This window comes from Enoplosus armatus, chromosome 16 (genome assembly GCF_043641665.1).
Source record: "Enoplosus armatus isolate fEnoArm2 chromosome 16, fEnoArm2.hap1, whole genome shotgun sequence".
Taxonomy (NCBI): Eukaryota; Metazoa; Chordata; class Actinopteri; order Centrarchiformes; family Enoplosidae; genus Enoplosus; species Enoplosus armatus.
The window spans coordinates 19,411,769-19,434,022 of NC_092195.1; the positions used below are offsets into that span (position 1 = coordinate 19,411,769).

The 22,254-nt window shown below is 41.9% G+C and overlaps 3 protein-coding genes across 3 annotated transcripts; all 3 read right to left on the reverse strand.

The window, feature by feature from the left end:
• Window positions 1-986: 986 nt before the first annotated feature.
• On the reverse strand, window positions 987-5,864 carry LOC139298538 (major histocompatibility complex class I-related gene protein-like). The gene is made up of 7 exons (XM_070921182.1): window positions 5,618-5,864; window positions 5,144-5,410; window positions 4,219-4,497; window positions 3,058-3,360; window positions 2,525-2,629; window positions 2,318-2,335; window positions 987-2,149 (listed from the first exon to the last, which is right to left on the reverse strand). Exons 1-7 carry the CDS (start codon window positions 5,664-5,666, stop codon window positions 2,100-2,102), a joined length of 1,071 nt encoding a protein of 356 aa, XP_070777283.1. The 5' UTR covers window positions 5,667-5,864; the 3' UTR covers window positions 987-2,099.
• Window positions 5,865-8,175: 2,311 nt separating this feature from the next.
• LOC139298541 (major histocompatibility complex class I-related gene protein-like) lies at window positions 8,176-11,681 on the reverse strand. The gene is made up of 7 exons (XM_070921184.1): window positions 11,633-11,681; window positions 11,104-11,358; window positions 9,576-10,157; window positions 9,107-9,205; window positions 8,930-8,947; window positions 8,630-8,839; window positions 8,176-8,311 (listed from the first exon to the last, which is right to left on the reverse strand). The coding sequence occupies exons 1-6, from the start codon at window positions 11,679-11,681 to the stop codon at window positions 8,817-8,819; spliced, it is 1,026 nt and encodes a 341-aa protein (XP_070777285.1). The 3' UTR covers window positions 8,176-8,311; window positions 8,630-8,816.
• A 681-nt stretch (window positions 11,682-12,362) lies between these two features.
• On the reverse strand, window positions 12,363-21,538 carry LOC139299279 (uncharacterized). Its single transcript, XM_070922186.1, has 12 exons — window positions 21,447-21,538; window positions 20,705-20,971; window positions 19,645-19,923; window positions 19,239-19,541; window positions 18,645-18,831; window positions 17,953-18,014; window positions 16,438-16,707; window positions 16,114-16,146; window positions 14,863-15,165; window positions 14,102-14,206; window positions 13,144-13,334; window positions 12,363-12,776 (listed from the first exon to the last, which is right to left on the reverse strand). Exons 1-11 carry the CDS (start codon window positions 21,493-21,495, stop codon window positions 13,168-13,170), a joined length of 2,025 nt encoding a protein of 674 aa, XP_070778287.1. The 5' UTR covers window positions 21,496-21,538; the 3' UTR covers window positions 12,363-12,776; window positions 13,144-13,167.
• Between the last annotated feature and the right edge of the window lie 716 nt (window positions 21,539-22,254).

A 22,254-nucleotide genomic window follows, 5' to 3' on the forward strand; every position in this document is an offset into this window, starting at 1 on the left:
CAGCCGGTCATGTAACACGCAGAATTTGATATGTTGGATATGATGCAATTCCTCACCCGAAGAGCTAATAATAATAATAATAATAATGAACTTTACCTATAAAGCCAATAGAAACTACTTTACAAAAGGCAATAATGTCTGCAGCACAGCAGTAGTTTGCCAGACACTGATTACTTTTTAACATCCTCTTTATAATCCCAGAACTGTGGATTATGAAGGTCTGGGTCATTCGTACCTCAGTAAGTTTCCCCTTGTACTCTGTGACAGCTGCACAGACAAAGACGAGCATTTTCAGTGGCTGTAGTCAAGGTTCACACAAACAAAAGGTTGTTGTACTTCTTAGTCTTTTTTTTTATTATCTCCATCTAAGTTTCACAGATTTCCTTGTTAAAAAAAAACCGGCTTGACGTGGTTTTATTTTTGATTCACATTTTACTTCCTCACAGGTTGTCAGAGGAAACTGTTTCAAATGACAAGAAAGTTTGACAAGAAATCAACATCTGACTTCCCTCAAAGTTAAAGTTAAAGTTTCAAATCTTCCACATTTGATGCAGACATAGTTGTGTAAGGTTTTTGATATTTTAGGGTTTTTTGGTTGCTCGTGTCTTCAGCGTCCCATGGGTGTCTGGTCAAGTGCCCTGCGATGGGCAGACAGGTGTGGTGGTCCCCTTTTCCAAAATGAAAACATATATTGGACATTGTTCCAACTATCAATCACTCCGCTGACTAGTGAACCTCTGATTCCATCCTTTGCAGGACACAGTGGATGAGTTTTCGTATATTCTCATGTATATCATCAAAGGATCACGGGGATTTACTAATTCATTCTACACAGTTTGTGGATCCAGAAAGCTCTTAATACTTATAATACTTAATAGTTGCTGCTGGAGTCAGGGCTGCTGTGAGCCTTTTGTTCCTTGAACTCAGTTCAAGAGCTGTTTTCAGCCTTGGCTTTATAAGAGTGTGAATATGAGTGAATAAGAGTCTTGTTGGATAAAAACATTTATTTATTAAGATTAAACACTGAAAATTCCGGGAATTTTTACATCCAGCATTGTTGTCATTAATCAAGATTATCATCACGTCTTCCACTTTTTAACATTTGGCTGGTGCTCTGTCTGTTGTTGTTGTTGTTATCATGTGTTATGTGTTCAATAGAAACAATATAATAATGTGCTTTTACATTGGATTTTATTGTAAAGTGAAACGCCAGCACCAAAAGAAAGTGCAATACATTTGACATTCATTTATGTTCATGAATACACATTAAAATGTGCCAAAAGTTGGGTGGGCATTCCTATGGAAGTCTAGTATTCATGTTAAATGATATCTTGACCTATCATTAGGCCTTGCAGTTGGCCCTCTGACAGGCGACACCATTCTCTATCCCTGACCTGACGTACCTTTAAGCTGCCTTTGAATCCTTCACTCACCCAAGCAAAGAGCAGATACTCTGTGGCCTCATATCTACATCGTATCTGTGAGGCTAACCTACATGAGCTGGCTTGATAGTCAACTTCATCTGAATGCCACGGCCCGCTCAGCAGTCCGACCACCATCGCTGTCTATCTGGTTCCACTAGTCTTACCCGAGTTGCCAGCCCCTGTAGTATGACAAGCTTTTCATGAATTATGTCGCTTGTCCTGTCTTACCAAAGAAAAGAACATGGTTTCAATAATCCATCATAAGTGGTGATTTTGAGCACTGTATTCAGTGTCTACATGTTGACAGAAACCTGTAACTCATGTAGTTATTGTAAAACCATAAAATACTCAAACATTATCGAAAACACTCATTGAACATTCTTAGAAACGGATAGGAAACACATTATGGCGTCAATATAAAATGAAATAAAGATGAAAAAAATCAAACAATTTGATTTAGAGTATCAATTCCAGATCTGTACTGTGACATAAACTATTATGCCTACATTCAACATTTACATATAAAGCACATAAATCATAATCACTACTTTAGTTTTGTTGCAGGAAGCCATCTTTTAGTCTCTGTTAGTTCTGTAAAGCTACATAATGTCTCACAAGTCAAAGTGTTTACTTATTTCACCCCATATGAGGAAACTCAGTGAGTGCGTTTGTCAATCAGGTCTCTGGATTCAGTTTGTCAGAGAGCTCAGAGCTGCTGTCAGGAGCTGAAAGGTCAGAAACAAACTGTGTGAAACAGCGTCAAGTCCACTCATCCTGCACTGAACTGTAATAAACAGTAAATGCAGGAAACAGTCTTTTCATCTGCACAATCATGTTAATTGACAGCATACAGTCAGATCAGTTGAAATAGAATAAAAGTAAGTTTCACTTACAAGATGGAGGACGTTTGTCTGAAATCAAAACAGAAGACAAATCATTTCAGTTACAGTTCTGAATGAATATCTTTCTCCACCTTTTCCCCAGTGAGTGTGATCCCCTCTTCTACTCACTCAAACTGAAAAATAAATCTATTCTACCCTCCTGTTCAGTCCTTACTTTATTTCTTCATCATCATCAATTAAGCAGATAATCTCTCTCACCTTTCTTCCTTTTGTAAATCATGAATCCAGCGGCAGCGATGAGGACGAGAGCAAGAACAACCACTGCAGCAGCACCGATGGGGACGGTCATGTGACTGGGCTTCACTGTTGAACAAAGAAACAACAATAAGAAACGAAGACCGGTACAGATAAAGCAGGTTAGAACAGAAGTACAATTTACTCAAACCAAGCACTAACTTCTGGGTCTGAAAAGTGACGCCGATGTGGAAGTGCCTTAAACCTGCATTCTTTCTTATGGCCAGCAGGGGGCGACTCCACCGGTTGCAAAAAAACATCTGATTGTATAGAAGTCTATGAGAAAATGACCCAACTCCTCACCTCAGTAAACATTTTCCTAATTAGTTTATGGCCGGCTGTTAATTTTTACCCGAAAGTACATTTACAAGCTAACTTTGTTCGCAGCGATTTGGCACGACGTAGCCAGGAGCCCTCGACAGTCAGATTAAAAGCTAAAATACCCAGCAAACCACAGACATGCAGTCCCATTCAGCACCCTCTAATCTCAGTCTCACCCCAGTTGGTCCTGATCGCTGCTTTGTCCAGTCCGGTGACGATGTCGTCCTCTACACCAGAGAGCTGAAACACACAGTCGTACCTCCTCCAGTCTTCAGGTGTGACTGATGAAAGGTTCAGGTCAACGCTCATCTGGAAGGTTCCGTCGTTGTTGGGGAGGATCTCTCCGTGGTCCACGTCCTCATGGAGCTCCTCTCCATCTTTCCTCCAGAACAGTGAGGCTCCTTTAGGGTGGAAACCTGTAGCGTGGCAGCTGACTGGAGAGGAGGGAGTCTTCTGGAGGAGAGACACTGAGGGAAGCTCTGGAGAGAGGTGGGGGGGCATAAGAGAGTGAAGCAATTTAAGACACATGTGACTTAGTTGAACAACATCACAGTGAGGCTCCATGCTGCTTCATATCAGATGATGGCCAACCTTAAAGGGAGCTCAATCAACAACAGAAGGTGTTAAAGTCCAAGCAGCATAAATAAGTAAATACACACAACAAGACCGAGAGTCTACAGCTGAGGTACCGCTGTGCCTTGAGCTAAATGCTAATATCATGCTAACAATTATAATATCAGCATGATGGTGTTTGGCAGCTATAATACCATGTCACCATGTCAGCATGTTAGCATGCTAATATTTGCAGTACAGCTTAGGCTGATGTGAATGTCATTCATTTTGCAGGTATTTGGTCATAAACTGAAGTACGGATAAACAGATATTTTGATCTGATGATGGAGCTGGATGAAAAGTCAGGGGTTCAATGTTTTTACAACTCATCCTCTGGGGACCTTGAATATCTGTACAAAATGTTATGTCACTCCATCCAACAGTTGTCGAGATATTTCAGTCTGTCCCAAAGTGAAGGACCAAGTGACCCACAGATCAACTGTCATTGCCATCCCAAGAGCTATGTCGCTAGCATGGCTAACAATGCTACTAATAGCATAGACTTTGATGGAAATCATACCAAAAGGTTAGTTTCCTCTGAGGGCCTATCCTAACATCATTCTGTGTATATTCTGTACAAGTGAAGCTCACAACATGTAAACACCTTTTCATAACATAAGAAGATGTCAGACTGATTGGAGTGATAATACGATGGCAGTTCTGTCAGAGCAGGCTATATGAACATGGTTGTGTCCATGAAACTACATCAGGTCATGTGGTTCTACCTGTTCTCAGCAGAGAGCTCTTGCCGTAGGCCACATACTTCTTCAGCCACTCAGGGTAAATCTTAGTGAGGTACATCTCAGTGATTTTTGTTCTACGTTTCTCAGCATCCCATCTCTGTTTAGTGATGACAGCCTGTTGTTTCGGAGCGATCCACGTCAACGTCTTCAGGTCGAATGCTATGAAGTCTTCTCCATCATAACCATACTGATTAAAACCATTAATCTCTCCAGTCTCATCATCCCACTCACAGCCGTCCATCCTCTGTAAAATGTGGACACCTGAGACAGAGACAGAGACAGAGACTCCATGAACATGATGTACAGATTATATCTCCAGAGGAAAGATGATCTTAACTGGCAGTTTTACAGGAATTCACGGTATCAGAGTCATTAGAACTTCCTTTGGATTACGAACTGGGCAAAGTGGGCAGCTGCAGAACTCCAGGGACCCTGAAAGCTCCAGGCTTACTGTGTCATCTAGTTTGTACTACTTTGACAGAAAATGTGGGAATTTGGGAATATGCTCCTCTAACGATCAATACCAACTCATTTGATTGAAAATGTGATACACATAAACAATTACGAATATTCCAGATACAATATCAGAATATATCAGAACAGTTATCCGATTTTTGTAAGTAAGTACAAAGTACATAAGTATCGTGCAGCAACACAAAAAAACTTCAGATGACAAGTGAGGCAGGAGGATTCTTGAAATAACACCTGCACACAAACTTCAACATTATTTAGGTGGAGGCTTCAAATAAGCCCACTGGGTTTTCTGCCTCTCCCTGCTCTGCATATTATTCATTATCTTCACTTTTGTGTTTTACATTTTTTTAAATGTGAAAAAATAAAAACAAAACAAAACTAAGATACAGTTTAGCAGTAACAAGTGAAATACAGCACATTACTACTTACTTACCACTTTGGTTGAAGCGCTGTTTCAAATCGTAAATCTTGGCTTTGAAGTAGTTTGGTTGACTCTCAACACACTCTGCAGTGTACCACTCCAACTGCTGAGGAGTGTCTTCTAATAATGTTGTCACCCAGTCCTGTTTTGGTTCTACTGTCTTTTTGTTGCTGTCGCAGTAACCCGCCAGAACGTCATCAACCAGGACAGCAGCCACAAACTCTGGGAGGTTTGGGACTCCAGAAGATCCAGTGCAGAAATACTTCAGGGAGTGTTTGACTGCAGGACAAACAAGGTTCATACATTCAGTATAAATATACACACATCATCATCATCATCATCATCATCACACTCATCATAAATTCAGTGAAATTCAGTTAAAACACACTAGTCTGATCAAGTTGAAGCGAAAGTGAAACTAAAGAAGTTTCTTGGAGCTGCGCAGGAACAAAGAGCTTCAAGTAAAGATTTAAAATGTGACCTCACCTGGTGATGAAACGTGACAGAAGAGAAGCAACAACAATAACACTTTCATCTTGTTTGATGAAGATCCTGTTTTGATGAAGACGTGTGGGTAAACCAATGACAATCGTCTTTGACAGCAGGAGGCCCAGGACGCAGCGACGGTGCTCCTGCAAGACCGGAACAGGCCGGTCTCTGAAGGAGAGGAGACTTACAGCCGTGACTCAGACTACCACGTGACTGTGACGTGTAGTCCGAAGCCGTCGTTGGTGCTTCAGAAGGAGTTAACTTATGGAAGTCCTTGTATGATTGTCTCCAAATCACACTCTGCAGTGTACATCTCCAAATGCTGAGGAGTGTCTTCTAATAATGTTGTCACCCAGTCCTGTTTTGGTTCTACTGTCTTTTTGTTGCTGTCGCAGTAACCCGCCAGAACGTCATCAACCAGGACAGCAACCACAAACTCTGGGAGGTTTGGGACTCCAGAAGATGCAGTGTGGAAAAACTTCAGGGAGTGTTTGACTGCAGGACAAACAAGGTTCATACATTCAGTATAAATATACACACATCATCATCATCACACTCATCATAAATGTGATGCATTCAGTGTGATTCAAAAACATATAGTCTGATCAAGTTCAGGTAAAAGTGAAACTAAAGAAGTTTCTTGGAGCTGCGCAGGAACAAAGAGCTTCAAGTAGAGATTTAAAATGTGATCTCACCTGGTGATGAAACGTGACAGAAGAGAAGCAACAACAATAACACTTTCATCTTGTTTGATGAAGATCCTGTTTTGATGAAGACGTGTGGGTAAAGGACCGAGCTGGTTCAGCTGTGTTGTTTTGCTGTTTGCTCATGGTGGGAGGTGGGAGGGTCTCTATTCTGACTCAGCTAAATGAGGGACTGTGGGGGGGTTTCCACCTCATCCCCGGACTCCAAATAAGAAAATGAAACCCTAAAACAACCCGTCAGTCCCCACTTTTTTTGTTTTACTGTACAGCTGATGGTGTGGCTTCAGAGCTTCCTGATGAAGACAGATCTACTGTATTCCGGTGGCCGGTTCAATCTGATCATTTGCATTCCTTGTTGATGCTGCAAAATGTTCAAACTTTGGTTGAATTAGTCCCAGCTTTGGGAGCGTCTTGTGCAGCGGTGAGGCCTCTCACTACCTTGCAACGCACAGCCATGTTCGTTCAGTGGTCCGTCCCCCCTGCCCTATCAGACTACAGCAGCCAGCTTCTCTGGCCAACTGTGTTGCACTCAGTTCCCTGAGTTGGCCCGAGACTCATATCTACTCATATCTACTTTGGTCCAGCTCAATAGTTCAAAAGTGTTGCTTGATGGTCCATATATAAAAAAGAGGAACAAATAGTCGAATACTCGTATTAAACAGCCAAATCCAATTCGATTGACAAACTTTATTGTTATGCATGACAATGAATGGTCGTTTCACAGATTGTTGACGAAGAAGAAAAGCGAAGCATTTCTATTTACATGGGACATTTTATTACAAGTAAAGTGCATACAGCAACAAGTAACACATACAGAAGAATGTAACACATGAGATGCAAGAAAACCAACCAAAAAACACAGACAAACCCCACAGAAACATGGATTGATCTCATTGCCTGATGATCTCAAGCTGAAAACTACAGTATATGTTTGGCTTTGCATGTACATGTGAGGACTCTGGCTGCTGCCTTCTGAATGAGCCGTTTATGTTTATTTGTATAACCTAGAGAGCGTTACAGTAATCTAACCTGTTTCAGACGAATACACGAACCTGTTACTGCCTGTTACAGCTTGAAATTTATACCCTGATATGTTTTTTCAAGTGATAAAAATAGCCTAGTTATGTTACTCATGTGACTTTCAAAGTAAAGTTCAGAGTCCAGTGTGACTCAGAGTTTCCTGATTAGCTTATTGTACTTCAGAGACAGGGGCATTTCTTGTACGTGGTTTTTATGAACTTTTACAAGTTTACAATGTTTATTTTAATATAAAACATATCTAGTCCAGTACAGTTCAGCAGCTTGTTTATTGGACTGAGGGCCTGACGGACCAACTAAACCTCTGAGCCTTTTGATTAGAATATCATAATTAATTGTGTCAAAGACAGCAGGTCAAGCAGAACTGAAATGGAAGTTCATCTTTCAAATGATTTCAGTCAGATCTGAAATCAGATTGAAACACGTGTTGTTTATATCCACCTTTGTCCAGTACTTTGCAAGGGACAGGAAGGTTTGGGATTGAGCTGTTATCTCACCATGTGCATTCAGTAAATATGGGCCCATAGTTACTGATTATATATGGTGAGATATCAGCACAAAGAGAAAGTGTATCAACATGACTGGATATTGTAACAACATCAACGTGGATAGCAATTTTTATTCACTTCACAAAATGTGTGTAGAAGATGTATTCTGAGTTTAGGAGGGTGACAGACGGCCATGAGGAGGGTGGCTCAGACTCAGCAGCCACACCTGGTTATATAATAATATTATATTATAAGATATAGTGTAAAAGCTTTTAGTTGGCAGGCGATGTTGGAATGAGTTCTTTCTCACCAGACGGGAGCAATGTGCCTTTTACAGCTTGGCACTCCAGAATGAGACGAACTCAAAGGCTTCAAGGATGAGGTCTAAACAATGACGAAAGTATCTTTGGCTAACTTCCTCTACTCCAACACAGAGCAGCACGCCGCAGCTTCCCTAAACTCTGCAACAGGAAGTAACCATAAGCAAAAAACACTTTCAGTCTGCATTAAATCTGTATGCATATTTCATTACAGTCTTTGCATAAAAACAATAACAGCACATAACAATTAACTGTACAATGAACCTAAATATTGAACGTAATACCTTACGTAAGTTTGTGTACAATTCTGAATAGACTCTTTGACATACATACGTTTTAATAGTCCAAACAGCATGGCTTTATAATAAATAAATATATAAACTATTGCCATTGGCTCGCTGTTTGCTCACTTCTTCCAGTGTTCATGCTAAGTTAAGTTAAACTTGTCTGGGAACTCACCCTCCTCAGACTTGTCACTGATATCGATCTTCTCATCCAACTCCTCACTTTCGTTGCAGGAAGCCATCTTTTAGTCTCTTTTAATTCTGTAAGGCTACATAATGTGACACGTCAAAGTACTTAGTTCATCCATCCATGAGGAAGCTCATTGAGTGTGTTTGTCAATCGGGTCTCAGGATTCAGTTTCTCAGAGCTCAGAGTTGTCAGGAACTGTAAGGTCAGAAACAAATCCTGCACTGAGCTTTGTAATGCACAATAATCTGAAACTCTATTTAATCTAAAGCATAATGTTTTACTCACAAGGTGGAGGGCATTTGGCTGAAATCAAAACAGAAGACAAATCATTTCAGTTACAGTCGTAAATGCCAGAATATCTTTCCTCACCTTTTGTGCTTGTTTCAATCTTGCAACTTGGATAAAAGCATCAACTCAAAGACTAAAATCAAAGCAGATAGTCTTTCCATTTGTCTCTCTCACCTTTCTTCCTTTTGTACACCACGAATCCAGCGGCAGTGAAAAGGACGAGAGGAACAACACCTGCAGCGATGATGGGGACGGTCATGTGACTGGGCTTCACTGTTGAACAAAAACATACATTCAAAATGATTCAGATGAAGCAGGTTAGAACAGAAGCACATGCATCCATCCAACGATTTATTCATACACACTGTAAATGAATATATAAATACATTCATACTAAATCATCATCTTAGTGCGCATGCGCCGACAGTGCAGCCTGTTACGGTCGGTAAAATGCCTTAAAACTTTCTATGGCTTTAAGAAAATCAAGAAGGATCTGCTGATAATCTTGTTAGACTCACCTGATCTGACCAGTGATCCTGGGGCGATAATTAGTTATAATTAGTAGTAGTAGTTTTGGTGGATAAAAACTAAAACAAGCCACAGACATGCAGTCCCACTCAGCACCCTCTAATCTCAGTCTCACCCCAGTTGGTCCTGATCGCTGCTTTGTCCAGTCCGGTGACGATGTCGTCCTCTACACCAGAGAGCTGAAACACACAGTCGTACCTCCTCCAGTCTTCAGGTGTGACTGATGAAAGTTTCAGGTCAACGCTCATCTGGAAGGTTCCGTCGTTGTTGGGGAGGATCTCTCCGTGGTCCACGTCCTCATGGAGCTCCTCTCCATCTTTCCTCCAGAACAGTGAGGCTCCTTTAGGGTGGAAACCTGTAGCGTGGCAGCTGACTGGAGAGGAGGGAGTCTTCTGGAGGAGAGACACTGAGGGAAGCTCTGGACGACGCAACGAGCTCTTTACGTAGTCCACATACTCCTTAAGGAACTCAATGCACTCGTGGCTAATGGCGTATTTCCAAAACATATTTCTCGATCTGTCTCTGTCCCACTCGTGTTTGGTGATGACAGCCTGCTGTTTTGGAGCGATCCATGTCATTGTTCTTGGGTCAAATGCTAAGAAGTCTTCTCCATCATAACCATACTGATTAAAACCTTTGACCTCATTAGTCTCATCGTCCCACTCACAGCCGTTCACCCTCTGGAAAATGTGGACACCTGAGAGAGAGACAGAGACAGAGACTTCAGTAAACCAGAGTGAGATCACAGCCCAGTCATCTGTTATCCGCTGATATCACATCTTTACCACAGAGACACACTGATCCACAGACACCACAACAGAGGAGCTACACCTCCTGCTGTCATTGGCCCGACGGAGGCCGCTCGCAGCCAATCATCATCTGGACAGTGTGGACGACTGAAGGTGCATTCAGATAAAAAAAACGTGCTTCTCATGCTTTCCATGAGGAAAGTGATGTGATTTATCCGGCCTTCACATATGAGCATCACAGCATGAGTGAGTGATGTACGTGAAGTCATAGCCAAACAGAGATGTGAGCGACGAGCCAGTGCAAGTTTTTGAAAAAGCCACAGCTCAACACTGTCGATGTGGTCCCAGCCAAGCAGAGAATATTTGTGAAACTACTGGCCTAATGTACCTACAGTTAGTGGAGGACCACTACAGGGTAAATGTCTTTTGTCCTTTTATAGACCACATCACTAGTCACAAATGCATGTTCACTCAAAAGTGAAACTTGACAAGGAGAGACATCTCAGGCGGCGGGATGCCCGGGAGGTAACGCATGCTGTGAAGATTAGTATACCTTGGCTACGTCCCTGCTGATACCAACAGTTTATTTCCACTCGTGAAGGTGGTGTGGCTTCATGTGAGCTGCATGACGCACACGCTGAGGTGGAGTCCTGAGGCTCCTGCAAAAAATGTGAAGGCGGTATTCCTACTGTTTACATTGTGAACCCATCAGGGCCGAAACACCAGTCAGACAGCTGAATAACACCACTGGTGGATGCAGGATGGACATGCAGGGGCTACTCTTTGTGTGTGTGCACATGCATGTGTTTGCAGTTGAAAATGGAGACTATATATATTTGCATCTTTCTAACAAACGAGGATGAAAAACATTTTAGCAGTAAAAAGTGAACATACCTCCAGTTTGGTTGAAGCGCTGCATCAAACTCTCAATGGTGACTTTGAAGTACTGCTGGTTATGATAAATCCTGTCAGTGTACCACTGCAGCTGCTGGGGAAATCTTTCAAGCCAGTCGCCTTTGGCTTCTGGTTTTGGTCGGTTGCTGTCACAGTAACCCACCTGAACTTCATCAACCACTGCGGCTGCCAGAAACTCTGGGCCGCCTCTGACTCCATAAGAGGAAGCGAGCAGATACTTCAGAGAGTGTTTCACTGTGGGACAAACACATTTCTGAGTTAGGTCAGTTACATAGTTAGATAACTAACAGTCCCCACCGCTCCAAAAGTACAAAACACCTGTCATGCATGTTCAGTGTTGCCTCGTGTAGTGCAGGCTGAAATATCAACATTAAGAGGGTTATTGCATGAAGAGGGCAGTTTGTTCAGTTGAGCACCGTCATGACAGCAACAATGCGCGTCAGGCAAAACATGAACACAAACTGCTTTCAGCCAGAGTCGAAAGGAAAAGTCGACAGCGCGGTCTGACCTGGAAATGCGACGTGGCACAAGAGAGGCAACAGCACCAAGGTCTTCATGTTCCGGTTTGAAGTGGGCTTCAGCCACGTACCAGAGGAGTTGAGTCTTCCTGTCGGATTAACGGTGAACTTGGTGCTTTCCAGTTGGATAACGCGTCACCTCCCTCCTCCACTGGCGTCCGGGCTGCGGTGAGCCTGGAGGAAATGTTTTCCACCAGAGGGGGCATCCTCCTTCACTCCAGCGTCTTCATGAGCAGATGGCCAGGGGTGGGAGAAGTACTCGGATCCTTTCTACTTAATAAAGTACTAGTACCACACAGTGAAAATACCCCACTGCAAGTCCTGCATTCAAAACCTTACTTGAGTAAAAGTGTGTGAGTATTATCAGCAAAATGTACTTAAAGTATCAAAAGTTCTCATGTTGCAGTAAAATGCTCCCTGACAGTGTTTTCTTATTATATCTGATGTTTCTGGATCAATATTTCTGCTGCATTTTACTGCTGCAGATGTTTCAGGTTGAGCTCATTTGAACTACTTTATATACTGTTGGGCAGTTTAATCTCCTCTTCTCTTAAAAGTTTGGGTTTTAATAGTTTATTTCGCTGAAGAAGTAGGAGAATTTTCTCAATCAATAAAGGAACACTTCTTCCTTCAGTTTATCATAAACAAAATCTCATTCAAAATCACACATTTTGGATATACATGATTTTCACTTGACAGGAAGGGAATGAGAAATTACAATCAAGTTCAAGTTCTTTATTTGTCATATGCACAACAATTACAGTGAAGCAGTCGTTGGCAATGAAATTCTTTGTTCTCAGGCTCCTTCCAACAATACGTACAAAATGTTAAAATGCGAAGAGAATAAAACTCCTTAAATGCTTCTTCAGTCTCCTACATCTTACAGCAGCCAGTGGATCAGTCCAACAACATCCTCTTCCTGTGAGAAACTACAGACTAGACTGTCCTGAGGCTGCTCTAGAAGCTTCCACTGGAGGAGAGTTTCAGAAAAGGATCTCTTGTTCAGCAGACTGACATCTGGTCAGAAGGCAGAGACTGGGAGACAGTCTTTGTGTCCTGCACGGTCTGTTGATCAGTCACAGATTTCACACAACCAGCAGCTGTGTCCACCTGCAGATGTTGGCTCGATGCTGCCTGCGGGGATGGACGAACACACTGTGGTCAGTAGAGTTCATCTGATCTAATCTGTAGTTATTTATATGGATGGATACACAGTCGTCAGTGCAGTAGAGCTGGGATGTGGAACTTTATAAACCTGTGATGTGTATGAGAAATGTACCATGTTGTCCTGGTTGTTAAAGAGACTGTTGTTACAAGAAAAAAAGACAGCGTCAGTGGTTTGTTCAAATCCATGTTATCGAGCTGCAAAACCTCTTCGAGAAGAGGTGGATGTGGATGGCTGGGCCAACAGTGACCAAAGTGTCAGACTAATATATAATAATAGAAGTGTTTATAATGGAAGCCGCATCTGTGGAGGTAAAATATACTGTCAGTAACATACTTCCAGTTTAGTTTAAGCACTTCTTCAAATCTTGTGACACGTCTCTGAAGATCTGGTGGTGCTCCGTACTTTCTCCTGTGTCACCAATATCTTGTCCTGTGAAACCTCGTCACTTGAACTTTCCGTCTCCACCTGATGGCTGACGACCTCCATCTGCTCAGAATCCTCAGACGGTGTGTCGGGAGGTTTCACTGTAAGACAAACAGGCTTTCAGGTTTGCTCACTACATGTCTTTTCATAAATGTATTGTCTAACTAGTTGTCAATTAATTGAGCATTTGAACTTTTGTTCCATCAAAATGGGCCACAAAGAAAGTAGCAAAGCCCGGTTCCTATTGTTAGTATTAATTATTGTAAACTGGACAATTACTATCATATGGTAAGTTTCTAATAATTCTAGTTCCAAGTTCATCAGTTTCACAACAATGTGAAACAGTTTTAAATCTACAGCATAAAGAATTTCAGATCAGTTAAAATAGAATAAAAGTAAGTTTTACTTACAAGATGGAAGACAAATCATTTCAGTTACAGTTCTGAATGAACATCTTTCTCCACCTTTTCCCCAGTGAGTGTGATCCCCTCTTCTACTCACTCAAACTGAAAAATAAATCTATTCTACCCTCCTGTTCAGTCCTTACTTTATTTCTTTTCTCATCACTGCTCCCCCTCATCATCATGGTATAGTCATATTATCATGAGTCACAGGCTCTGAGCCTTACAGCGCTGACTGGTGGTCGCTCAGGGAACTCAATTTTGCAACCTGCAGTTGAACCAAGTGTAACCACGAGTTAAAATGGAAATGAGTTATTGGGCTTTTAGCCAAACTGCATCATTAATCCTTTCATTCAAGTGATGATCTGTTGTTGTTAAGGGCGTTACACAAGCATCAACTCAAGGACTAAAATCAAAGTACTGAAGAAGTCAATTAAGCAGATAATCTTTCCATTTTTCTCTCTCACCTTTCTTCCTTTTGTAAATCATGAATCCAGCGGCAGCGATGAGGACGAGAGCAAGAACAACCACTGCAGCAGCACCGATGGGGACGGTCATGTGACTGGGCTTCACTGTTGAACAAAGAAACAACAATAAGAAACCAAGACCGGTACAGATAAAGCAGGTTAGAACAGAAGTACATCGATCCATCCAACAACGTGGGTTTGTTGCTGTGAACTAAGACTGACTTGTTGAGTTAGTACAATATAATCAATGATTTAAGCTATTACCTTAAAAGTGTGTGTCTGTAAAAATATATTAAAATGTGTTGGATTTGAAAGACAGACACTGATACTGCAGATAAATAAATATAAATATAACAAAGTTCTCTTCAGTTTAGCAAAGTAGATACATTGGAAGAAAATCACGTTTTGTAGGTTTCAACATTGGCCTTGTTCTGTATTATTCTGAGTTAAGTAAAGAGCGGACCGGCAGCACAAACCTGTCGTTTGTGTGGTAAAAACAATATGGTCTGTAAAATGCTTTAAAGAGAAAATCAAGAAGGACCTGCTGATAATCTTGTTAGACTCACCTGATCTGACCAGTGATCCCGGGGCGAGCAGCATGCACTGGTTTAATAAAATTACGCAGTTGGTTTATTATCATTAGTTTTGATTGTAGTAGTGTAGTTTTGAAGATGAATTCTCAGCTAAATTGGACGACAAAAGATAAAATAACAAGCCACAGACATGCAGTCCCACTCAGCACCCTCTAATCTCAGTCTCACCCCAGTTGGTCCTGATCGCTGCTTTGTCCAGTCCGGTGACGATGTCGTCGTCTACACCAGAGAGCTGAAACACACAGTCGTACCTCCTCCAGTCTTCAGGTGTGACTGATGAAAGGTTCAGGTCAACGCTCATCTGGAAGGTTCCGTCGTTGTTGGGGAGGATCTCTCCGTGGTCCACGTCCTCATGGAGCTCCTCTCCATCTTTCCTCCAGAACAGTGAGGCTCTTTTAGGGTGGAAACCTGTAGCGTGGCAGCTGACTGGAGAGGAGGGAGTCTTCTGGAGGAGAGACACTGAGGGAAGCTCTGGAGAGAGAGAGAAAATCACATCACATACTGTAACAAAACCACCAAATCACAAAGTAAATTAGAATTCTATTTGACCCTAAACAGAGAGTACACGGTGGAAGAGTACCTGACCACCGTGACCGACAGAAAACTAAGAAAGATGTTGACAACGTACGGGCCGAGTGGACACAGCCGGGCCGTAGAAACAGGCCGTCACAGGCCGAACAGGCTGCCCAGGGAGGCCAGGCTGTGTTCACTCTGTCATCAAAGAGAGGTTGAGACAGAATCTCACTTCTGACTTTACTGTGACAAATATAAAGATGTGAGTGTGGTTTTCTTTGAAAAAATAAATCATATATATCCTGAGATCCTCATCTCCCCGATCCTCAAAAAACTGCTCTATCTAAGTGGAGAAAACTCAGTGCACAATATGTTGACTGTTGTCATACAGTGAGAGAAACAAGCTCTGTAGTAAATGTTTCTGAGTGATCACATCTGTACAAGTATCATATGACTGTTGATATGCACATATTGAATATTTGTTGCTAATGATATGTTCAGTCAATCAATGTTAATCATGTTTGTAAAATTGACAAAAGAAAACATTTCAATGGTATCACTACGTCACTATGTTGGTTCACATTCATTGTAATGTAACTGCACATTAGAAATTGAAAATTGTTGTGTGCATGTTATTACACGTGTTTACATCATGACTGTCAGCACTACATGTACAGATCCATACATCCATGACAGTTAAATAACAACCCATCTGCTACAGAACCTCCACATTGTCTGTACATAGACAGAGAAGAGAACTACACCACCACTAAAGAAACTCACTACAGTCAGAGAAGAAGGATCTGCCTGTTTTTATGGCTCACAGCTGGCTATCACAGTCTCAGCTTTGATGGAAAATAATGTCAGGTCAGGTCCATGAAACTACATCAGGTCATGTGGTTCTACCTGTTCTCAGCAGAGAGCTCTTGCCGGTCCAGTCTCATCAGCCCACTCACAGCCGTTCATCCTCTGTAAAACGTGGACACCTGAGACAGAGACAGAGACAGAGACTCCATGAACATGATGTACAGATGATATCTCCAGAGGAAAGATGATCTTAAACATATTGTGTATTGAGTGATGCACTGATGATGACATGATTTATATGATTTACTATTTCATGTAAAGAAGGTTATTATTATCTTGAGGACCTGTAGAACGTCACTTTACTTTACAACTAAGATGCAGAACAGCAGTAACAAGTGAAATATAACAGATTACAAACTTTACCTCCACTTTGGTTGAACCGTTGCTTCAAATCATAAATCTTGGCTTTGAAGAAGTTTGGTTGACTCTCAACACACTCTGCAGTGTACATCTCCAACTGCTGAGGATTGTCTTCTAATAATGTTGTCACCCAGTCCTGTTTTGGTTCTACTGTCTTTTTGTTGCTGTCGCAGTAACCCGCCAGAATGTCATCAACCAGGACAGCAGCCACAAACTCTGGGAGGTTTGGGACTCCAGAAGATGCAGTGCAGAAAAACTTCAGGGAGTGTTTGACTGCAGGACAAACAAGGTTCATACATTCAGTATAAATATACACACATCATCATCATCACACTCATCATAAATATGATGCATTCAGTGTGATTCAAAAACATATAGTCTGATCAAGTTGAGGTAAAAGTGAAACTAAAGAAGTTTCTTGGAGCTGCGCAGGAACAAAGAGCTTCAAGTAGAGATTTAAAATGTGATCTCACCTGGTGATGAAACGTGACAGAAGAGAAGCAACAACAATAACACTTTCATCTTGTTTGATGAAGATCCTGTTTTGATGAAGACGTGTGGGTAAAGGACCGAGCTGGTTCAGCTGTGTTGTTTTGCTGTTTGCTCATGGTGGGAGGGTCTCTATTCTGACTCAGCTAAATGAGGGACTGGGGGGGGGGGGGGTGTTCACCTCACCTCAAACTGAAATATGAATTGGAGATTCTGTTTTGAACAGGGAACCTTGTTTGAATTGTACAGCACTGAGTTGGTCACTGTGTTGTTCTTCTTGATGTTGCTTTGAAAACTGAAAAAGAAATAGTTTCATTCAGTTTGACATGTGATCGGGACATTAGTGGGATATGACGAGAGGAGAATAACTGAGAAATATGACGATTTACACAAGAAAGACATCATCGTGTGTGTGAGAACATTTCTACTAATAATGTAATAAAGGTAATAGGCTAATTTAATGAATATCGTTCTCTAATTACATCACATAACGACTCATATGAAATGTATCATACATAAATATCAACCAGGAAGTTAAAACACGTGAGCCCACAGTGACACTGGGCCTAAACTACACCTATAAAGTACATAAATGTTTCCTGCCAGCAAAAACATCTTATTTGTAGGTTTTTTGGACAAATGCATTTATGAATTATTTCACATATTGCACAATACCATCTATATTGGCGGTTTTGGACTTTTATTGCACACATCAATGAATAAAACAATGCAGCCTTCACTCTCAAAGATCCCACTCATGTTGCATATTACATTTTCAACACAACGCCTGTCTCTGTCTCACTCTATCATCTTGGCCAGACATCAGATCCTTGTTTACAAGAGAACCAACCTGCTTGAACAGATGGAGAAAAAAAAGGAAATACTGAAGGTGGCTGGACATGTGGCAGTCTGCAGGAACCAAAATGCAGACTATACCTGCTTTCCCCACAAAATAACAGAGCTTATAAAATCATATGTGCCACAGTTGTTTCTGCGTAAAGACAGCTGAGGTGTTTCAACATGACGGACTCTCATGACCGCTGTCCAGTGTGCTGATCTGGGAGCTGTCCCAGGTACCCACCGTCACCGTGCTGGTGTCACAGAGTGTCACTGAGTGTTTTACCTCTCAAACAGACTGTGTGCGTCTTCCGGATCATATTTGTTGAGTCTTACAGTCATCAGACAACCGCCCGCTCTGTCAGTCCTGCATCAGTGACAATGTGCTGTGAGCCATTTGTATTAATGGGTTAGGGTTAGTGTGTGTTAGTGTGACACCCCTTTCAGCAACATCAGTACTCTCCAGAGTTTTCCCTCAAAGAAAATCCTGTCTGGGAAAATGTTGTGATTTTGTTGACTCCTCACTCAGTGGAGTTCATCATCCTCTTCTAATCTTCACTGTCCCCCTGTCAAGACAAGTAGTAAATAAATAGTAAAAGTGAAATCTTTCTCATATGGGAATCCACATGATGTAGGACATTTGTTTTTATGGTGAACAAGATATTAGTTGCATATCCACGAGGGGAAGAGAGGAAATCAAATTGAAATGTTTCAAGGTAGACTACTTACTGTTAGCAAGCCGGAAGCCTGAAGTACAGATGAGAGAAAACAATGATAAAATATGATTAACATTTCATAATTCATGAAAGGTGAAAAAGAAAAAAATGCACTTTGTGCTTCACCATCACTTGTCAAAATGAATTGACTTCCCAGAAGTACCTCACAAAATATGCAGGACAGGAGTATCACAGGTATTTATTCTAAATTCGTTAGTGGAGTGGAAACATCTCTGGTCCTCACCATTATTGTTCCTTCTGTAGAAGAAGAGTCCAGTGCAGCAGACCGCCAGGAGGAGCAGCAGTCCTACAACAGCTCCAATAACAGGACCAGCTGGAAACCCTGAGGGAGAACCTGGAACCAAACCAGAACATTCACACTGCAACAAGCCATGCTGTGTGTGTGTGTGTGTGTGTGTGTGTGTGTGTGGTTCTAGAAGAGTTAGCAGTGCTGTCAATCATTATTGGTCAAACAAATGTGTCGTAAATAACTTAAATACTCAATTTGGATGAAGCATTTGTTTTTACATATTTGTATCTTGTGTTATGCATTTATTATGTTTTATGTTCAATAAAGTTGACGTTGACATGGTGGTAGTATACACATCAATTTATAATGAGTGCTTCTTGGTTTATGGTCCAACTGTCCACAAAATTTCGCAGAAATCTGTTACGCAGTTTTTGAGATATCCCGCTAGGTAACAGACAAACAACTATACAAGACCATAAACATAACCAGAGGCACTTCTGTTCCAGTCTCACCCCAGTTGGTCCTGATCGCTGCTTTGTCCAGTCCGGTGACGATGTCGTCCTCTACACCAGAGAGCTGAAACACACAGTCGTACCTCCTCCAGTCTTCAGGTGTGACTGATGAAAGTTTCAGGTCAACGCTCATCTGGAAGGTTCCGTCGTTGTTGTGGAGGATCTCTCCGTGGTCCACGTCCTCATGGAGCTCCTCTCCATCTTTCCTCCAGAACAGTGAGGCTCTTTTAGGGTAGAAACCTGTAGCGTGGCAGCTGACTGGAGAGGAGGGAGTCTTCTGGAGGAGAGACACTGAGGGCAGCTCTGGAGAGACACAAAGATGAAGCATGTGTCTAAATATTGTTTCAGAAAAGAAACATGAACATTGAGTCCATGTACAACGGTACATCAGGTCATGTCATCTCACCTGTTCTCTGCAGAAAGCTCCTCCCATAGTGCACATACTTCTTCAGCCAGTCAGGGCATTTGTGGATGTAGTAGTTTTTATTGTACTCCAATCTCGCTTTCTCAGCATCCCATCTCAGTTTGGTGATGACAGCCTGTGGTTTCGGAGCAATCCACGTCAACGTCTTCAAGTCCAACGCTATGAAGTCTTCTCCATCATAACCATACTGATTAAAACCAATAACCTCTCCAGTCTCATCATCCCACTCACAGCCGTTCATCCTCTGTAAGATGTGGGCACCTGAGAGACAAACAGAGACAGAGAGACATCCCAGCACAGTTAACTATTAACAGTTAATATCACATCTTCACCACAGAGGCCACAGGCACCAATTACTGGCTCAGTGGAAGCCACTCATCATCGGGACAGTGTGGACGGCTCACAGAGAGACAGAGAGGCTGCTGGGAAAAAGAGATTTTACCACAGAGACCATTTGCACCATGCACGAAGGGAACCAGGAGGACTCTCCTTTATAGGCATTACAAAAGAGACATTGAACATGGACGCACAGGCAGGGGTGACCCACGGCTGTGGGACTCCCTTACCTATCGGGGTGGATAGCTACTCTCTCTGCCAGAATTACAGCCTTAGGAGTGCCACAGTGAGGCTGGAGTGAGGCTAACGCCGGGGTGGCAGGCAAGACCGCCAAGCTATTTGGCAGATGATGTCCAACAGAGTCAGTGAGTTTAGGCACGTACGCTGCCGCTAATGACAGGTGTGTAGGCAGGTGGTGAGTCAAGTGAGTGGCAAAGGCAGGAACACACAGAGGGCCGGTTGGGAAACATGAAGATGATTGTGTTCCAACAGGGCTGGAAGACAGTCTGTGTGACTTAACTGGTCCATCCTTCAGTAAGTCATCTCACAACTCCTACAGCATATCTACCTGCAGGTGTTGGTCAGGTTTAAGGGTGTGGACTTGGTCTGATTTTGGTTGAACAAAAATAGTAATAGTAATATCTGAAGGAGAAAACATTTCACCTGTAAAAAGTTAAATATGAACATGAACATAAACATACTGTACCTCCAGTGTGGTTTAAGCGTTGCTTTAAGCTGTCAATGTTGGCTCTGAAGACCTGCTGATTACCAAAACACTTCAGAGCATACCACTCCAGGTGCTGTGGGTCATCCTTTATTAATTTTCTCATCCAGTCCTGTTTGGGTTCTGCCGTCTTGATGTTGCTGTCGCAGTAACCCACCTGAACGTCATCAACCATCGCAGCACCCACAAACTCTGGAAAGTTTGGGACTCCAGAAGTTGCAGTAAGGAAATATTTCAGGGAGTGTTTCACTGTAAGACAACGAAGGTTTTCAGCCAAAAAGATCAATTTAAATCTGTTAAATCACAATGGGCCACAAAAGAATATGTTACAGACCAATTCCCATTGCTAATATATGAGTTGAAACGTTGTGCATTGAGTATTGTAGATGGCCAGTTTACATTCATTTTGCCTTTAAACTGGCGGCGGCAGGCATGTGTGTGTGTGTGTGTGTGTGTGTGTGTGTGTGCGTGTGTGTGTGTCGTATTGGCACGCACTGTCTTGTATATAAGAATAAATGGTTATAATCATATTATTTCACTGTCAAACGGACACATGTAGTCTAAATGACACTGAAGTTCAGTGTGACACAATGAAAGCGAAACTATAATTTCCGGCCACAGCGTCGCGCTACACATGAGAGAGAGAGCAAATCAACAACAACAACTTTCACCAAAACAACAGCAGTAAGAGGAAGAAACGGGAAGAGTTACAGTGTGATCTCACCTGTAGATGCAACGTGACAGAAGAGGAGCAACACAAATATCTTCCTCATCTTGTTTTGATAAACATGCCGAGAGCTCAAAGCTACAGTCAGCTGATTTGATAGTGAACCTGCGGACTGTGGGGCGGGTCCATCACAGATCACAGTCATAAGCCTTTATGACCAGTGTCATGACCAAAGTTGCCAAATGGAAATATTCTGCTACAACTACTGATAAAAACAAAATGCATATCGGAGCCATTCGACGTCTTAGGCCTATTTGAAAGCTTTATCTGTTCAGACTGATTAGCCTACTTTAAAAGATACTTTTACTCTGTGCTGATTTCATAATATAATCAAAACGTTTAAATATGAACTTAATGATGCAGCTGTTGCATAATAAAATATATTTCTTTTACAAACATCTGCAAAATATGTGTAGGCTATACAAAATACAATTTATTGTGAAGCTGTTGTTTCCCCCCTTTCCCCTACTTTTAACCAGGCCACACACGTTTGTGTCTATTTATTTATGTGTCGGTGGCAGTTTCGTGCAACAAACAAACGGCCCTTCATCCTGTTATCCTCCAGGATGCTCTTAAAGTGATGAGTCAAACTTCTACATTCATCTCGCGATGTTTCAATTGAGACCTCATCCTCCCTCTCATGTCTTCTTCACTTCATCACAAGTCAACATTTCCCAGAATTTATGTTTGGAAACGTTTTAGAAATATTATGAAATATATTCACAAACCATTATAGTCGTCTCATGAAAAAAATCAAACATTTGTTTTCATCTAAGTAGAGACGACGAGGGAGCACAGAAGGAGG

Excerpts from the sequence above, each read along its gene's own strand:
- LOC139298541 (XM_070921184.1), bottom strand. The coding sequence starts at position 11,681 with ATGAAGACCTTGGTGCTGTTGCCTCTCTTGTGCCACGTCGCATTTCCA. Across the intron at positions 10,158-11,103 it reads GCGCTTCAACCAAACTGGAG|GTGTCCACATTTTCCAGAGG; the intron begins GTATGTTCACTT and ends TCTCTCTCTCAG. Across the intron at positions 9,206-9,575 it reads AGCGATCAGGACCAACTGGG|TGAAGCCCAGTCACATGACC; the intron begins GTGAGACTGAGA and ends TTTGTTCAACAG.
- LOC139299279 (XM_070922186.1), bottom strand. The coding sequence starts at position 21,495 with ATGAGGAAGATATTTGTGTTGCTCCTCTTCTGTCACGTTGCATCTACA. Across the intron at positions 18,015-18,644 it reads ACTCCTGTCCTGCATATTTT|CACGGTGACGGTGGGTACCT; the intron begins GTGAGGTACTTC and ends CTGTGACACCAG. Across the intron at positions 13,335-14,101 it reads GATTTACAAAAGGAAGAAAG|TGAAACCTCCCGACACACCG; the intron begins GTGAGAGAGAAA and ends TTTGTCTTACAG.
- LOC139298538 (XM_070921182.1), bottom strand. The coding sequence starts at position 5,666 with ATGAAAGTGTTATTGTTGTTGCTTCTCTTCTGTCACGTTTCATCACCA. Across the intron at positions 5,411-5,617 it reads CTGTCACGTTTCATCACCAG|TCAAACACTCCCTGAAGTAT; the intron begins GTGAGGTCACAT and ends TTTGTCCTGCAG. Across the intron at positions 3,361-4,218 it reads GAGCTCTCTGCTGAGAACAG|AGCTTCCCTCAGTGTCTCTC; the intron begins GTAGAACCACAT and ends ACCTCTCTCCAG.